This window comes from Pseudonaja textilis, chromosome 1 (genome assembly GCF_049901715.1).
Source record: "Pseudonaja textilis isolate UNSWEBS1 chromosome 1, rPseTex1.2, whole genome shotgun sequence".
Taxonomy (NCBI): Eukaryota; Metazoa; Chordata; class Lepidosauria; order Squamata; family Elapidae; genus Pseudonaja; species Pseudonaja textilis.
In genome coordinates this window covers 142104604-142122028 of record NC_141990.1, presented here as the reverse complement: position 1 = coordinate 142122028, position 17425 = coordinate 142104604, and the positions used below count along the sequence as shown (strand labels likewise).

Here is a 17425-nt window from a genome sequence, read left to right as displayed (position 1 = left end):
CAAGCAAACAAAACAAGATTCTTTTACTGTGCCATGAACCAAAATTATGGTATATTTAAATGTTTAATATACAATATGCACTTTTAGGTCCATTTATAGGTGTCTGCCGCTCCCACTCACTGCTTTCTTTTTTTTGGTGGCGTTTCTCTGCAAAAGCTGACCAAGGCTAGATTATTCATGAATCCCCATTGTTGAGTCTTTTTATTTCAAGAAGTCAGACATCCCTGCTAATTTTGGCTGTAGACCAGGAGTGTCGTTCACCAGAAAAGCTCGACTTCACATACTGTCCAAACATGGGGATGGGGAATGGGTTTGAAAAAGAAACAAGAACTTTTTCATGGCAACACAAAGATTTACATCTTTCTCTTACAAGAGAAGACTGCGGAAGGGAAAAGGGGCAGGCATTACATTAGCTCAGGCACAATACAGCAACAAGAGGAAGTAGATAATGTAAACAAGCCCATGTTTTTTAATAAGTATAGTTGGAAACAAAACAAAGACTAGGAGAATACAGAATATCAGACTTGGAAGTGGTCTTGGAGATCTAGTCCCACTGCTTGAGCAGAAGACCCTATACCATTATGGACAAATGGGTGTCCATCTCTTCTTAAAAACCTCCAGTGGTGGAGCATCCACAACTTCCAGAGACAAACCCAGGGGTGGGATTCAAATTTGTAACAACTGATTCTGTGGGCGTGGCTTGGTTGGTGGGTGTGGCTTGGTGGTCATGTTATTGGCTGGGCGTGGCCAACTCAACATCACTCACATCGAAGCTAGCATCTCCTCGCCTGGCCTCTCATGACTGGGGATGCTGCAACAGTCGTAAGTGTGAAAAAGGGTCATAAGTCACTTTTTTCAGTGCCCTTGTAACTTTGAAAGGTCACTCCACACAAGCAAAGTACCAGCAAAGGAGGGGAAAAAAACTCCAGAGAAGTTCCAGAGACAGGAAGTCTAGTCCTGCCAAGAATGTAATAAAGTTAACAGAGAGGCAGTTTCTATAAGCAACCCCAGAATGTTTCCTTCCTGCCTTCCTTACAGGATTAGGCCAGTCATTTCTTCTAACAACCAGTTCTCCAAACTGCTTAGCATGTTAACAACCGGTTCAAGTGAATAGGTGCCAACTGGTAGAAACCCACCCCTGGACAAACCTTTACAATTGTCAGGAAGATTCTCCATAATTCTAGGTTGGAGATATTCAAATGTGCATAGAAGATTTTATTTTATCCCACAATGGACTTTGCCCAGCTATCTCAAATCCCCTGGAGCACATGGAGTTGAAATTTATTTTGAACAAAGTAGTCTAAAAGATGACAAATTGTTACCTGTACCCCAAATAATGCTTCTTTCTGGCACGGTTACATACATGCGTGCTTATTATATGGAGTAAAAGGTGGCTATTTTGATAAGGGAGGGAGGGAGGCTGCTGTTCTGTCAATGACAATGGTAAAGGCTTTAACTAATAGCTGGGATCAGTCTCCTTGAAATATCTCCATATTATCTCCACACAATTCAGTATTTGGAGTTTGACTGGGAGCATCACAGACATTGATGTCTGGGAAAAAGTTTTTTTTTAATCTGCTACATGAAATCTTATGTCAGCAAGTATCATTACAATCTCAGGTATCATTGCAATATATAATACCAATTTATAACATTATGGTCCTAATACAATATCACAATATTCCACACTGGGCAGACATTTTATCGTATGAAGTAAATTGAGATACATCATGATCCTTGTTGTCAATATGAATCTATAATATTTTGCAGGATTAATAATGTTAATTTTAATGATGTTCTTGTATTCTCCCCACCTTTGGAGCACTCCATTCAGAACCGGAAGTAAGAACTTCTGGATAAGCTGCTAAAGATGCCACTTGTGAGGATATGCTTCTTCATTCAGTTGTTCAGTTGTGTTTTCCTGGTTCAAAGAAAGCCCTACTGGTGATACAAAAGGCTTCCTGTATCTGGTGCCTGTACTTCAGTTCTTTCCCACTGTCACCGTTCTTTTTAATATGCTTGAATTAAAGTTGGTTGCATCACAGGTCATCATTTCGTGGTTACTGAAGCTACCCACTCCCTCCCCTCAAAAAAATATTATAATTTATTGTTCTCATAATTTCCTCTGGATATTCCAAGATGAAATGTAAGCGATATATGGTGGCCTAGAGGTGGAGCTGCTGCCTCAAAATTAGGAGGCGGCGCTTTGCATCCTAGGTAGCGGTAGATATTTCTCTCTCTGTGCGCAATCAGTAATTGTCTGCTGTGAACTCCGTGTAGGTGTCAGGAAGGGCATCCGGCCAGTAAATGCTTGAGCTCTGTTCGGTCATCCCTGACTCCACCCCAATGCAAGGGATTACAGGTTCATTAAAAGAAAAGAAAAAATCCAAGATCAAACGTGCTACTTAGATATGTATAGTATTGCCTCAGTGGCTTTGGAAAAGTGGACAAGTAGATGGATTAATGTTCAGTTTACAGTGTAGGATTTGTAAGTCTTCCTATGAACAGAATTGAACCTGTAAAAAAGAAGAAGATGTCGTTCAGCCTCCGTTTAGACATATTGCTTATAGCAGTAGTCCTCAAGCTTCCTGGCTCTGGGGACTGGCAGCAATAGTGGGAGCAGGAGGGGAGAAGGGATGATTTTATGTACATGCGCGCCACTTGTGCAAGTGGAACTTCACTGCCTGTTCCCAATGGGCCATGGACCACTACTGGGCTGTGGACTGGAGGTTGGGGACCCCTGGCTTATAGCAAAGTAAGAACTTCAGTGGTTGTTTTTTTTCTTTTCTTTTATAGTCTTTGCTAACTGGCTGACTTGGTTAGGTAATATAGCCCTAACATCTGTGGAAGGCAGCAAGTTGAGAAGGGCTTTCTGATTAAACAATGATTTTTATGTAAGCGATTAGTGCAGTGTTTCTCGATCTTAGAAAGAATTCCAGGAGCTGAAATCCATGCATCTTCAAAGTTACCATTTGTTCTGGAGCATAAGATATACAGCTTTGGATAATTGTGGCTAAAAGCAACGTTCTGAATGTGAACATTTTGTATGAGAAACTCAATATAACAGAAAGCAACATGTTGAGAAACAGCACATTACTCAGCCACATTCACTACAGTTGGAAGTTAGTAATATTGGAAGATGACAAATAAGATGTCTACAGCCTTTATAACAGAATGCTATTATTTTTTTATAACACGGCTAATAGAAAGGAACCACCAAGCCAGGGAGGGAGGGAGGGAAGGAAGGAAGGAAGGAAGGAAGGAAGGAAGGAAGGAAGGAAAGAAAGAAAGAAAGAAAGAAAGAAAGAAAGAAAGAAAGAAAGAAAGAAAGAAAGAAAGAAAGAAAGAAAGAAAGAAAGAAAGAAAGAAAGATTAGAACAGGGCACTTCAAAAATGAAATGAAATTTAAAAATATCTCAGATTTGTTACCCCAAGCACTAAGATACTTTATCTGGCCTTGAATACCGTAACCATTTGTTCTGGAGCATAAGATATATAGCTTTGGATAATTGTGGCTAAAAGCAACGTTCTGAATGTGAGCATTTTGTATGAGAAACTCAATATAATAGAAAGCAACCTGCAGATTCTATTTGTGGCATACCACTCTACTGATTTTAAAAGACTCAATTTAACTTTCTGGAGATAAACATTAATGCTTAGCACTGTAATATCTTCTATATTTATAATACAATGTCACAGAGCAAAGCTGTGGGTTTTATCATGTGCTTAGCACGTGCAATTAGCTAACCATGCCAATTTCAACTGTGAAAGTAGAAAAAGATGATAGGGCCACATGAAGTTACTTTTACTTGAGGGCTGTTTGGACTTTGTTTTTAAAACAGGGATGTAATTGCAAGGATCTAAATAATTTCTACAATCACCTTGCTGACCAGTGGTGGGATTCAAAATTTTTATACTACCGGTTCTGTGGGCGTGGCAGAGGAAGGATACTGTAAAATCTCCAGTCAGATATGGTATTTGCTAGTTCCCCAAATACTCAGAATTTCCGCTACCGGTTCTCCAGAACTGGTCAGAACCTGCTGAATACCCACCTCTGTTGCTGACAATTAAAGTAGCTCAAAAAGCCGAGGGCTAGTGGGGAGGAGCGAGCGGCCTAGGTATCCTACAGAGCAACCGCCACATCCCCTGCCTCCTGGTGCTACCTGAACCTTGCTGCGCCCTCTCTGCCCACCAGGTCCATGGGAAGGCAGAGACCCACTGCCTCAGCATGTGAAGGCAGAGGCCCACTGCCAGGACGCGTGGCTAATTGTTCCACATGGCGAATCAGCCATGGCAATTTGTCTCCTGTCGAATTGCCTGGGGTGAGGCGGTGCGGGAGGAACAGAGGGGGAGGAGTGACAAGGGAGGAATGCCCACGGTGGATTGGCTAGGATGGGTTAGGTCTCTTCCCCCACACACACACACACCCCTGCTTAAACTTAAGTCTTAAGCTGTGCAGAGATGAACATTTTCACAACTGCACAGTTACAAAGAGTGGTAAAAATCAACAGTATATTGCCTTCTTGCAGATCGCTTCCCTCTGCTTGTGGTCAATAGGGAAAATGGCAGTCAATTTGCAAAGCGAGTTCTGATATTTTAAACACAAGTGTTAGAATGGAACAGTTGGAATTTACAATTACTAAAAGGAAAAGGGGGTCATAAAAATACCCTGAGGAGAAAAAAATGTAACATAAAGGAAGAAATGTCAGAAAAATGTGTGGCGATTTAAATGAGCCAGATATCATAATAACAAAGACAAACTCTGATTTTGTTTGGCCTTTAGTCTTTGGTGTAGTGGTATTTTCAACACTTTCGTGTAGTGGTACTTTTTAAGACTGTTCCTTCTATTCATTCCTGAGTAGTAAAGCTTCACTGAGAAGACAGTGACAGATACCTTTCTGACAGTATGAAAGAAATCTAATTAAGCACTTTACTTAATTAGAAGGCAATGCAGGAGAGAGTATTGTAGCAGAAAGTGTAGACCTTGACATGTTTTCTTTCATAACTGTTAGTGCTATTTTAAGAAAATAACATATATGAATTCATTCTCAGCAAAATGAATGAGGCAAAAATGCTTGGATGCCCATAAATTAAATTAGAAAAATTGAATTCAGATAAGCATGCTAAAAAATATGAATGCCCACTAAATAAGCTGCAAAGAAAACAGAAAACTATCACTGTCATTCCCTAGTGGTCATTTGGAGTTTTGCCACCCAGATTGATCAGTTTAACACATTAATCGCTTTGAAATTGTCTCAGTTTAAATCAGAGGTATCCAATAAAACCTGTGGACTTTAACACCCATGCTGGTGGGGAATTCTGGGAGTTGACATCACAGGTCTTAAAGTTGCTAAGGTTGGATATGCCTGGTTTTAGACGTTGCTTTTCTAAAGTTTTTGGGACACGTTAGATCCCCAGTGGGATCCAGGAAGAGAGACATTTCTCACAAACGTGAAACAGAGGTGTTTCTGTCATGTCATGTGTTCTCAGGAATATGATCTCTCTGCAGCTCAAACTCACTCTGACAACTGCTAGCTTTTTGCAAGGCCTTCACTATTAAGCCTGAGGCCCTGGAAGTGCAGATGAGCCCATGGTTAATGTATTGACTGAAGGTCTTGGTGTTGATGCTCTGCTGCTATTTTATTTATAAGTAGCTTGATACCTGTGCTTCACTATGAAACTATGTGGTCGGGCTTAGTTTTTGAGGAGAAAAATAAGGGAAAAAATTCTGCCTCTGCCTACCAGCATCCATTGGTATTCATCTGGCTAGCGTCCTGTCAGTGTGTGAGAGAGTTGAGGAAACTAAAACAGTGTTTGCTATGTGAACAAGGAGCCTGGGCGTAGCTTAGCTCAACTGTTCTGTACTAAAGCTGGTTGCTGCTGTAAAACTAAAACTGAAATTCCTCTCCTCTGCTTGAGTTTTGCATTTGGAACAGATTTCTTTTCAGGTGGGGAGAGGGAGGAGAACTCCTTAGCATCAGAGCGTGTTAATAAAAATATACGAAACACTAATGCTCTTATGGTCATTTCGAAAAATCTTTTCTTAGTGAGCACCTAGAAGCCCAGAGGAACATATGTGACAAATTTCAAGTTTGTAGGCTTTACGGTTCTGGAGATTTTGTGATTATTTTTGTGAGTGGTATTTTGCTTTTATATATATAGATTTTGCTGACTGTTTTTATTTTGTTTTTAATTGAGCCAAATATTTAAGATGAGCCCATATAAATTTAACAAATACGTTTAAAAAAATAGAGAACTTTGCTTTATGAAATGTCAAACTACTAACATATAAAAAAGCAATATTTTGCTATCATAATACTGTTTTCTTATAGTTAAAATAATCCATGTTTACCTGTTCTGGCTTGCCTTAGAATGAAATTAAAAGGTCTGTCAGCTTTGAAGACAGGAGCTCTGGATCTTTTTAACAACACCATAGCTGTGATGTAAAACAATTGGTGAATATCAGGCTTTATTTACAGTTGTTCAATTTCAAACATCTCACAGAAAGTAAAACCAAATACAGGTAGTCCTCAACTTACGACCACAACTGAATCCCAAATTTATGTTGCTAAGTGAGACATTTGTTAAGTGAGTTTTGCCCCATTTTACAACCGTTCTTGCCACAGTTGTTAAGTGAATCATTGCAATTTTAAGTTAGTAATATGGTTATTAAGTGTGTCTGGTTTACCCATTAACTTTGCTTCTCAGAAGATCACAAAAGATGATCAAATGACCCTGAGGCACTGTAACCGTCATAAATATGAACCAGTTGCCAAGCATCAGAATTTTGATCACACGACCATGGGGATGCAGCAATCGTCGTAAGTGTGAAAAACAGTCATAAGTCACTGTTTCCAGTGCCATTGTAAACAATGAACAATCACTGAATGAACTGTTGTAAGTCAAGGACTACCTGTACTAGAAAATTAAAATATCTAAGTCCTAATGACAGTAAGAACTTGGATCAGTAACAGAATTTTGCAATCCAAGATATTCTAGTTTGTCTTTCCAAGCCAGCCCTACATCAACTGGTCTCTGATTCCATCCATCACTTCTTATAGCATATACTAAACCATGGTTGGATTAATTTGAGGGATTCCTCACCACCCCCAATGTTGTCTTATCTGGTCTTCCCAAAAACTCTGTTTTCCCAAACCCTTCTGATGGGGGTTGTGAAACTGTCATGTGCATGAATGGCCATATCCTCGCTATATATTATGAGGAATAAATGCTGAAACACAAACAGTGTTTAGACCTATAAGATACAACATAGCACTGTACTTCGTTAAGTCTGTCCATATCCATTTGTTAAATTAGATTTAATTTAAATCTGTCCACATGCATTGTTCCTTTTCATAATCATGATACAAAGTCACACCAGTCAGTGTGAATTGTCCCCTCCGTAATCTTTAGAAGGTCATACCGTAGGAGGGAATAATAAGGGCTTGTACAATCTTCCTCCTCTTCCTGTACCCTTCCAACTTCCCTGCTTTTGGGGGGCCCAAAGCATTGTAACAGTCCTACAAATTAAAGAGTTGAACTGGAACCAAGAGTAGATATTAGAAAAGTGCATTGAACAACTAGCCAAGAACTGTATTGCTAGAATTTAGATGACTCTGTTAGAGAGCCAATAAGTACTATTGCTGGTCCTTTTGGGTTCAAATGCTAATAGTGTATATAATGAGGCCATAATAAGTGCCATCTGAAAACTCCTAATCTATTTGATTGGAATTTGCTGCAGCCCATTTCTGAATGACTTTGAAATTATTAGGTCCTTTTCTGGATGGAAGCAAGATGAAGAAAACCTCCAGCATGGTTTTCCCCATCTTGCTTCCCTCCAGAGTACAACTTTCTGCAAGTTTGACCCTGGTGACTGGGAATTATTTTCTTGTTATTCTTGGAATTGTTATAATTATGTGTATATTGTTTCTCACTGTAGAAATTCTGAAGGGTACATCATAGCAATTATTCAAACAGCATGATAGAATTAAAGCAGATAAAACAAAACAAAAATGTTAATGCCTAGGGAAAGTCAATATGAAAAACATGTTTTTCAAAGAGATCCCAAACTTGTCAATGATAAAGCTTCATGTAAGCACGGAGAAATTTTATAGGCATGAAAGCTTGCTTCCTGTTTGCTACCAAGTAGCAAACTGCAAGCCATGATATGATATGGTTGATAATAACATTTGATGGGGCACCAGGTTGGGTTAAGCTCTTAAAATTTTCTGTGAGCAAATGGATTATAAAAGAACTATTTATGTTAGAAATGCTGTTTAATTAATAAGCCATTGTTTGTTTTCCAGACTCATGCATTAATTCTTTCTAGTTTACCTGTAACGCCTGAGGCTTTTGTACCATTTTCTGTCACTTCAATCTTCGCTTTGTGGACAACCTCCGAGATATAAAGACCTCCTTGTTCTAGCAAACAAAAGCAGTTATTATTTGCCAGCGCAAAGCCAAAACAACTTATTTAAAAAAGAAACTGCTCAAGAAAGATTTCTGTCACAGAGATACTAGAAGGCAACTATCAGAGTGCTCAGTCAAAATGTACAAAGACAGATCAGTATTACAATTTAACAAAATGAAATAAAGGCCTGTGGAAAAGAGAAAGTTTCTTCCAGAAATTATAAAGTGAATGCCATACATAAATTTAATTCGTATCCCCAGTGAAGTGGAGTCCATCCATTAATGAATACATGAATTGCAATTATAACTGAGTCAACATTTTCACCCCTAACTCTTCCAACATCAAATGACTGAAGAAGTCCCCCAGTACAAAACTATCCTTACTAAAAAGACCACCCTTACCCTTGCCTTATCCTTAACAAAAAATGATCCTTATCCAAAATAATTTAATCTATTTTACTTATTCTTTCTCCTTATACTAAAGATCTACAAAGGGCTTTTCAACGGAAGGATTTTCGCTTTTACACCAATATTGTGGCTTTTGAATGAGCTGTGTGGTGGTCTAGAGTGAAGACACTTTCCTCACACTTGGGAGACTGAGGGTTTAATCCTAGGCAGTGACAGATGTTTCTCTATTGTTAGGGTGCAAAGAGAACATCTCTGCTGTGAACTATGTGTAGACATCAGGAAGGTCATCCGGCCAGTAACTGCTCAGCTGTGTTCAGTCATCCCAACTCCACCCAGATGAAAAGGGATTAGAGGGTTGTAAAGACATACAAGTAGAGACACACAAAAAGGTAGCTTTGGAACGCATTTGTAGGATAAATTACCCATGATAAATGGCAAAATATTTTAGGTGACAGAGGCTCAAATTAAGCATTGTGAGAAATAGACAGAGTACAAGGTACCTTCTTGTTCCAGAAGTAATCCATGTTTTATAGATTCAGAACTCCCATTAGAAGGTTTTCTGTGATGAATTACTGCCACAGAGCAGAATCTATCATTTGAGTTTAACATAATGCATATAGCTCCTAAGATCGTCTAAAAGTTTCCAATGAATTGTAATTTTCAACATCACAGAAGAGGGAAAACTTTAAATATGTAAGATATTATCATATTATTTTATTTTTTAATTAAATTTAGCTGCTTTTTTTCCTTTCTTTATTCTGATCCTGCCTATTTTTACACTGTGACTCCTAAGTCCTCAAAGTTGCATAGGGCATTTGACCTGAAAAAGTTGTATAGGCATGCTTACCTGAAATGCCTTTAAAATTGGCTTCAGTTTGCTGAAACATATCTGTAATTCCTAATGCAGGTAAAATCATCTTTAAATCCAAGTGGTTTTGGATTTTGAACCTGGAAAGGTGAGAGATGAACACTATAAATATGCTGTGTTGTTTTCAGTGCAATTCCTCTATGGGCAAGGTGACATCTGGCCTCTCCAGGGCTTAGTGAATTTCACCTCCCAACAGCCTATTTAGCATGTCTAAGAATGAGATATGGTGGGAAATGCAATGGAGCAACATTTCAAGAGCACATGGTCCATCCTGAACACTGCGCATTTACAAGAATATGTTGTGTGTTCCTATTCTGTTTCTAGGGCTTAAAGCATGCCTTTGTTTTTGTAATCGTTTCTGTATAGTTTTTCCAAGGTCTTATACCTGGATTTCTACACTTCAGATTTTAGGCAGCACAGATTCAGATACCATGGCTGTGTTCTCTTCTCTTTCCAACCATATTTCATATCCATGGCCATGGCATTTTGTCTACGGTCATGTTTGTTGAAGCAATTGGATGTACATCGATTGTTTACCTAGGGAGAAAGATATCCATTGCTGTTTTTCTCAAGGTGCTGGACCACAGAGAGAAGGCTTGAGCCGAGAGGTAAGCCTCGATCCTGGCTAGAGAGGTTCTCCTGTTGGATGGAAGCACCACAAACATGCTAACCTTCTCCTCCAGGTAAGGTATTTCAACCACACTGATCTGATCCAGAGAGCCCACTAGGAATTCACCTGCAAGTCAACAAAACCAGTGGTACACTATTAACAAACATACCAGGATTTTCAGTAATTTCAGAAAAACCTTCTAAGGGGTAATATTACAGCTGTAGAACACTATTCAATAAGGGTTTATGTGTCAGCTTTGGAATCCTTATTCATCACTGCCACATAGCTTGAGAAAGAGGGAGGGGGGTGATTTTTATTGAGTAGTTCTAAGTAGACAAAATAGAATTCTTTTGCTAGTTCAAGGTCATAGAGTGTGGCGCAGAAACAAAAAGGAACTTACTTTGGGATTGGTTCATGTAATGTGATGATGAGTGAAAAGGGGATGGTTTGTAGTTTGGGACATTGTGGGAAATCCAGGAAACTTTTAGTTTCGTAATTCCATAGTTGTGTCAGGTGCTATTCTAATAAAGGTACTTTTGAGATTATGCTTGTCTTGGAGTTACTGATAGGAACGGAGGTTCCGCTGACATTATTTCAAAACTGTTTAGCTCTGACCATTCTGAAAAGTCATTTTTAGTCAGATTTCTGATTAATAATTACACCAAAACAACTAAACAAACTGAAAGCCTCCCCCCCACCCCCACAATACTTCTTGTCACTGACCTTTACTTTCATATTTATTGGATTTTAAAATAATGCTTCATATGTTGGGAGTGTTCAGAAATAATCTGAAAAATGGTTTTCCATTTTGTATTTATGGACATATGCCAAACAGAAATGCACTGGGTGGTATTCTTAAAAATCATTAACTGCATTTAATCAGATGGCACTTTTTACACTAGCAGTAAAATACTGCTGTATTGTAGCAGCAAAAATCCTCATTAGAGTCCTATATATTTAGTAGAAATATTTCCTCGATTGCAAATATGGAAACTGAATGGAAAGAGAGGGTTGTATATCAAAGGTGGCCAACTGAATCCACAGTAGAAATGAAGTGGAATCAAGAGCTTTCTACTTTCTACCACAATTTCTTAGTCACTATATTATACACTAATTTAGGTTTAAGTAGTGCCAGTCATACATGCTGCATATATAGTATGAATGTATTAGGTAAGCAAATCTGGGCTAAGCAGGATTTTTGGATATGTTACTACCACTACAGAAAGTTTAGGGTCAGGATGAAAATCAGAACGCACATCAAACTTATAATTTCCACCATAAACTACCATTTGCTCTCCTGCGTTGCTCTCCTGCAACACTGTGGAACATACTATCTTGGAAACTATCTTGGGTTCTCATTGTATCAGTATTTAGTTCAATTTTTTTCTCAAACTCAGAAGCTTTAAACTGTGTGGACTTCATCTTCCAGAGTTGCCCAGCCAACATGATGAAGCCCTCACATCTTAAAGTTGTTGTAGTTGAGAACCATTGCTTTTTAGGTAATCTGGAAAAATATAGTTGTTTCACCAAGGTTTTAATAGTTAGCTGGATTTATCATCTATTTAATGTTTTGCATTGTGTTTTAAAATGTCATTAGCTATCCGGAGTGCCTGGATGAGCCGAATGTGGGAAGCAATTACCAGCTTTTAACTAAAAAGATGTTAAATGGCAACTGGCAGGAGAAAACTGGAAGCGACACCAAAAGAGCTGACAAGAAGGCTGTATACTTCTCTGAAAAGGGAAAACACTGTGCTACTCTCCACTTTTTCTTACATGACATTTTAACAGTTTAGGACTGTTTGACTAGCTGCATTTGACATGCAGTCGTTGCTATGCGAGCTTCCCCAAGTGCAGAGAATTCAGAGTAATTTCTATCACTACTGCATATTCTCTGAGGTTCCTTGTTTACTTGACTTTATGTGAGTTTGATTTACAACTTGTGTTCTTTCAGGAGTTTGAAGCAGTGAACACAATGCTCCGTCTCCCGTTATTCCATGCAACAACAGCTCCGTAAGGTTGGTTGGACAGACAGAGAGTGACTCAAAATCACCCAGTGACCTTCTTTGGCTGTGGGTGGACTTGAACCTGATTCTTCCTGGTTTCTTAATACTATGCTGGTTCTCTAGTTTCTTTCTCTCTGTCATGATTGAAACTTGTCTGTATAGAAAAAGCTCTTTGTTGTTCTCCTTACCATAGTTGACTTCCGCTCGAAGATACATGGTAGGCACTTTCAAGGTGTTGCCATCTGGAGTGGTAAAGGACAAAGCCTGAGTGTGTGTGAAAGTGAATTTCCTTTGCCACGTGCTTCTGAAGTTCATGGTGCTTACCAGGGCTAACTGGTTAAGGGGAGACTCAGTCGTGTCCAGGGAAAGGCAGCTTGCTTCTGTAACGTTAAAAAGGCAGAGGGCAAAAGAGTGAAATCTAGTAACAGAGAGGAATGTAACACGTTTATTCTCTGTTTGAAATGTTAACTCAGAAACAGTAACAACTTTATGTGCTTTTAGGATTTAACAAAGAAGAATTTGATGGCAAATTCATGGCCTCTTAAATGTAACCTGGAAAAAAAAAACTCTTACTATCCAGATGCACTAGACAGCTAGTGCAAACCGCCACTGGAAAGTCTAGCAGAACCAAGCAAAGCCACGAACACGTCAGACAGCAGAAAAAGAATCTAATCTTTATCTTGATGTTTCTGGAGAGCTGTCAAACCCCTGATTCTTCCCTAATCAATTCTCTAAACAGAAGGTTAGGCAAACAATTAGGTTTATATACTATAGGATGCTCCATCTCCTAATTTTCTCCAGATGTTTTAGCTGAAAATAGCAAGGACTAAACCTGGAGTACTCTATCACTGATTTAGTTTTTGGAAGCAGTCTCTGTCCTCAGATCCAGGACATAAGTGAAGAAATGTACAACAAATAAAGGACAATTTTTTTGTTGTTCTTCAAACATAAATGAAGTACTCTACTGGAAATTAGGACTGATCAGTGTCATTTGTACTTCCAACAACTCTATGATAATCTGCCTTCTGTGCCATGTAGGCTGTACTGTTCTCATCAAAACCATGTTTGACTTGGATGTCAAACATTGCCTTGCCTGTGAACGTCCAGCAGAATTATATGAACAGAGGCTGTGGAGAAGATTACACCTTTGCTTGCAGGATTTATGGCTCTCAAATTTTGAGTTTCTTGGTTCAGCCGGAGACAGCCAAGGCATAGCAATAAAATATTTCAATGCCTTTCTGCCCTAAGGTTCGTGCCAGTCTTTGTTGGTCTCAGCAGGTTGCAGGCCCAAAGAGGAAAGTTAGGGGGGGAAAGTTAGCGAGCAAATTCAAATGTCGTTTGCCTACACATTTGCTATGTTGTGCTTGAGTGTCTCAAAAAGGCTGGTGCAAAGTATGTGCATTGCAAAGGGGCAAAAAAAGAACAATGGGGTTACCAAATGCTTACCTCCTGTATTCTGGGTAATCCATTCCCTAATTTGTGCTTCGGTCCTGTTAGGATCGCCGAAGTTTGTTGGCTGCACGGTGTTATTTCCCCACCACGCAGCCTGCTGAATGAATTGAGGTGAAAGCTGCATCCCAGTTTGAACAAAGAGGGTACATGCCAAGTGAACCATAGTACTTTGGTTGGAATTAATTCCTCCTTCGTAGGCTGTGTGCAAGAAGTTCTGGATGTTCTCATCTAAGAAGAAGAAATGTCCTGGTATTATGGTAGTCAAGGGGGAAGGAATCATAACAATACAAAGTCACGCCGTTCAATGTGAATTGCCCCCTCCATGACCTTTGGAAGGTCATACTGTAGGAGGGGATAATAGTGGCTTATACTGTGTCCCTCTTCTCCCTGTAGCTTCTGATATCCCTGCTTTCCACCCCCCCCCCCCAAAGCATTGTAGCAATCCGACCAATGAAGGAGTTGAACTAGAACCAAGAGTAGATGCTAGAAACATACACTGCACAACTAGCCAAGTTCTGTTTTGCTAGAATTTAGATGACTCTGTTAGAGAGCCAATAAATACCATTTCTGGTCTTGTCTCACATTGCCCCCAGTTCATACACAATGGCTACATTGGATATCTGCTCCTTCAACAATCTTCCTCTGGTTCTTCTCTCTAAAGTGCGCTCCCCAAATTTGCCCAGAACAAATGGGGAAGAGGTGGGAAGCATAAGTGGAGGTGAAGAAGAGAGGATTGAGTCTATCTCCCTAGCATTCTTCATCCCCTTTGCATTTAAACACACCTTGATCCATCAGTTGTCAACCGTTCCATCTCTGTCTCAAGTCTTTGAAGCTTCCATGACTAAGAAGTTACAAAGAATAAGGAGATGCATATTTGCTTGTTATTTTCTATATTTGCTTTGAGGAGGAAATATTTAAGGGGGAAATTTGCCATGGGAAAACTAGCATTTATTGTAAGTCACATTGAATTGACTTTGAAACCAAATTCATATCAGAAATCATGAGCTTTTGAAAACACTGTCAAAGCTGCTAATTAACATCAACCTTATCATTTCTTTCCTCCTAGTATCTTGCTACCTGAACAGTAGGCTGAGTCAAACCATTAGAACAACGGTTAAGAGTTTAGTGTTTTTGTGGATGAAAGCAAGCATTTGTGCTGTCTGCATTTCAAAAGGAGCTGCATCTTTAAAACTACCCTGACTTTCTGTTTATTTCCCTATACTCATTAGTTGTAAAGCAATTGCAATTAACATTACGTCGATGCATATGCCAAATCTCTTTTTATTTGTGATCCTGTATAATAATTCTGCGTCCTCCTAGTTAGTGCTCTTGGCTCTTCTGGGTGTAAGAGTCTATTGACTCTCTGCAATCTACTAGATTTAAACGATCCTCTCCAGTTGTTGGAAGTCCTTGGGTAAGTTTCCCATCAAAGCTTTCAGTGGCACGTTTCTACAAGGAAAACTCTTTTTTCATGATTTAACGAAGAGTGGGGGGAAAAATCTGTCGCACACCAAAGCCGAATGTTTAAGAAGTAACCCTTTGTTACTAGCCAATTTTGAAAGGACAAGACGTTGCAAAAAAACAAAGTCATGAAAACTAACATGGGCATAGGTTCGAAGGGCATTCAGTTTTGCTTTATATGATTTTGGCAGTGGAGAAAAATGACAGATTTTACAACGGCATGCAGTGTTCCTTAAATACTAATGTCTCCAAAGATTCCTTACCGCGAAAGCTGTATCCCAAAGCATGTTCCAGTTGTCCAAAGGTTTTTCCACGAGCTCCAAATTGCAAAAGTCCCAAAGAAAAAGAAATGCTTGCTGGTGAGATGACAAGATTTGTTCTATTGTTATGTTCTGCTAGCTTTTGGTAAAGGGTGAGGGCAAACTCTGTTTCCAGGTTTTTCAGATCATTATAGTTCTCACAGCTTCCAGTCTTCAGGACACAGAATAACAGAAGAAAGGAGGTGATGGAAAGAGACAGCATGAAGGCAGAAGGCTGGGCTACCAAAGTAGCTTTTCCTGCAACAAGCAATAGGAATAGCCCATTTCAGAGATAATATTTAGAATAGTAAAATTCCTCCTGTCTCTGTTAAGGGAACTGCCTGTATGAGAGATGCGTTGCAGACCAGGTGGGCAATCTCACCATATACATTGGGAAGATAATAACTGTGGGTTTGGAGATTTGTGTCCAAATCTTGCATGGGCTGCCTTTTTCCTTTTCCCTCCTCATCCCATCTTCCTTTATCATGTTTTTAAAAACTTTCATTTATACTATTTCATTTATACTATTCTATAAATCTGTCTGAAAGACTTTCAGGTAAAAGTATTATAAACATATTTATTAATAATAACAATTTAGAAAATATATGAAAGGTGATATTTATGAGTAGTCCTTGGTAAACGTGATAAAATAGACTGCCCTCTACAATGTATCAAAATCTGTAGCAAAGGAAAACGCAAATAAGATTTTTTTTTTAGCTATGTTGCAATATGTATCTCAAATATTAATGTGTATTATTAAATACTTTAGGCCAAAAGCAAAGCATACTATCGAAGTATAGTATCCAAAAATAATACATTTACATTTGTTTCAGCATCTTCCACTCATGCTTACCACTATCTGTGCCTTTTTCTCCAGAAAAGAATCACAGAATTGTGGAATTCTGTGATTTTAGGATACAAAACTCCTACGGTTTACTTACTGTCAGATAAAGTTGAGTGTATTGCTGGGTCCTTCTCTTGTGCTTAATTTTAGACCTATGTCCATTATAGGTGTAACCTCTTCTCCACACTATATAACCAGTTGGGGGTCTTAGTCATAAGACCCCTGCTGCAAAAGACGCCCAATGAGTGTGGACTCTGTTGGTGATGTCTGTACCACCCCAACCAAATTCCTGTAGGGAGCCAGGCAAAGAAGTACAGCAAATCCCAGCCAGGTACTGAGGGAGCCAGCAAGCACCATTCAAGCCTCAGGAGGCGTGTGACCTGCCTCAGCTCAGAAAGGTATCACCTGCCAGCATCACTTCCATCCCTCCCCCAAATTTTACACATTCCACAGATTTGCTAATGGAAGCGGAAAAGGGTGGCAGATGTGTACCAGGCACAGTGTTGATCTTAACCCAGACACTGTGAGGGATTTAAGGAGGAGAAGAAGAAGCCCTGACCATGCTGGGCAAAATTAATTCCATGACTCCTTACTCCGTCCAAACCTTTTGTCATACTAATTAAGGAGTACTGAAAAGAGATCAATTTGATTGGATGATTCTCCTGCTGTTCTTTAATTACAACTCTCTTGAAGAAAGAAAGAAAGAAAGAAAGAAAGAAAGAAAGAAAGAAAGAAAGAAAGAAAGAAAGAAAGAAAGAAAGAAAGAATATGTATGAAATTGTAGCTGAGCTATATTTAAAAACATGAAGCAATTGTGGACAGCTGATATCAAGGTGTTCTAGTATACTGACAAATTTGGAGATTAACGGTATAGAGAAGAACTGGAAGAATGAAGAATTTAAGAAATGTCCCATGGCTTTTTCTGAAGTCAAATAATGTTATTATTATATAATATTATTCTAACTACCCCATTTCAAAATTTGGTCACTTTTTGGCAAAAGAGCACTGTGGTAACATTCAAATTCAGCAGAACATGTAGAAGAGAATACTGTAAATAAATAAGTTACACTC

General features: G+C 39.0%; 1 protein-coding gene across 1 annotated transcript; it reads right to left on the bottom strand.

Annotated features, from left to right (window-relative positions):
- Window positions 1–446: 446 nt before the first annotated feature.
- Window positions 447–16735, bottom strand: SERPINE3 (serpin family E member 3). Its single transcript, XM_026710375.2, has 9 exons — window positions 16452–16735; window positions 15475–15768; window positions 13745–13978; window positions 12487–12678; window positions 10223–10421; window positions 9665–9765; window positions 8335–8421; window positions 6353–6436; window positions 447–2516 (listed from the first exon to the last, which is right to left on the bottom strand). The coding sequence occupies exons 2-9, from the start codon at window positions 15731–15733 to the stop codon at window positions 2473–2475; spliced, it is 1200 nt and encodes a 399-aa protein (XP_026566160.2). The 5' UTR covers window positions 15734–15768; window positions 16452–16735; the 3' UTR covers window positions 447–2472.
- Window positions 16736–17425: the final 690 nt, after the last annotated feature.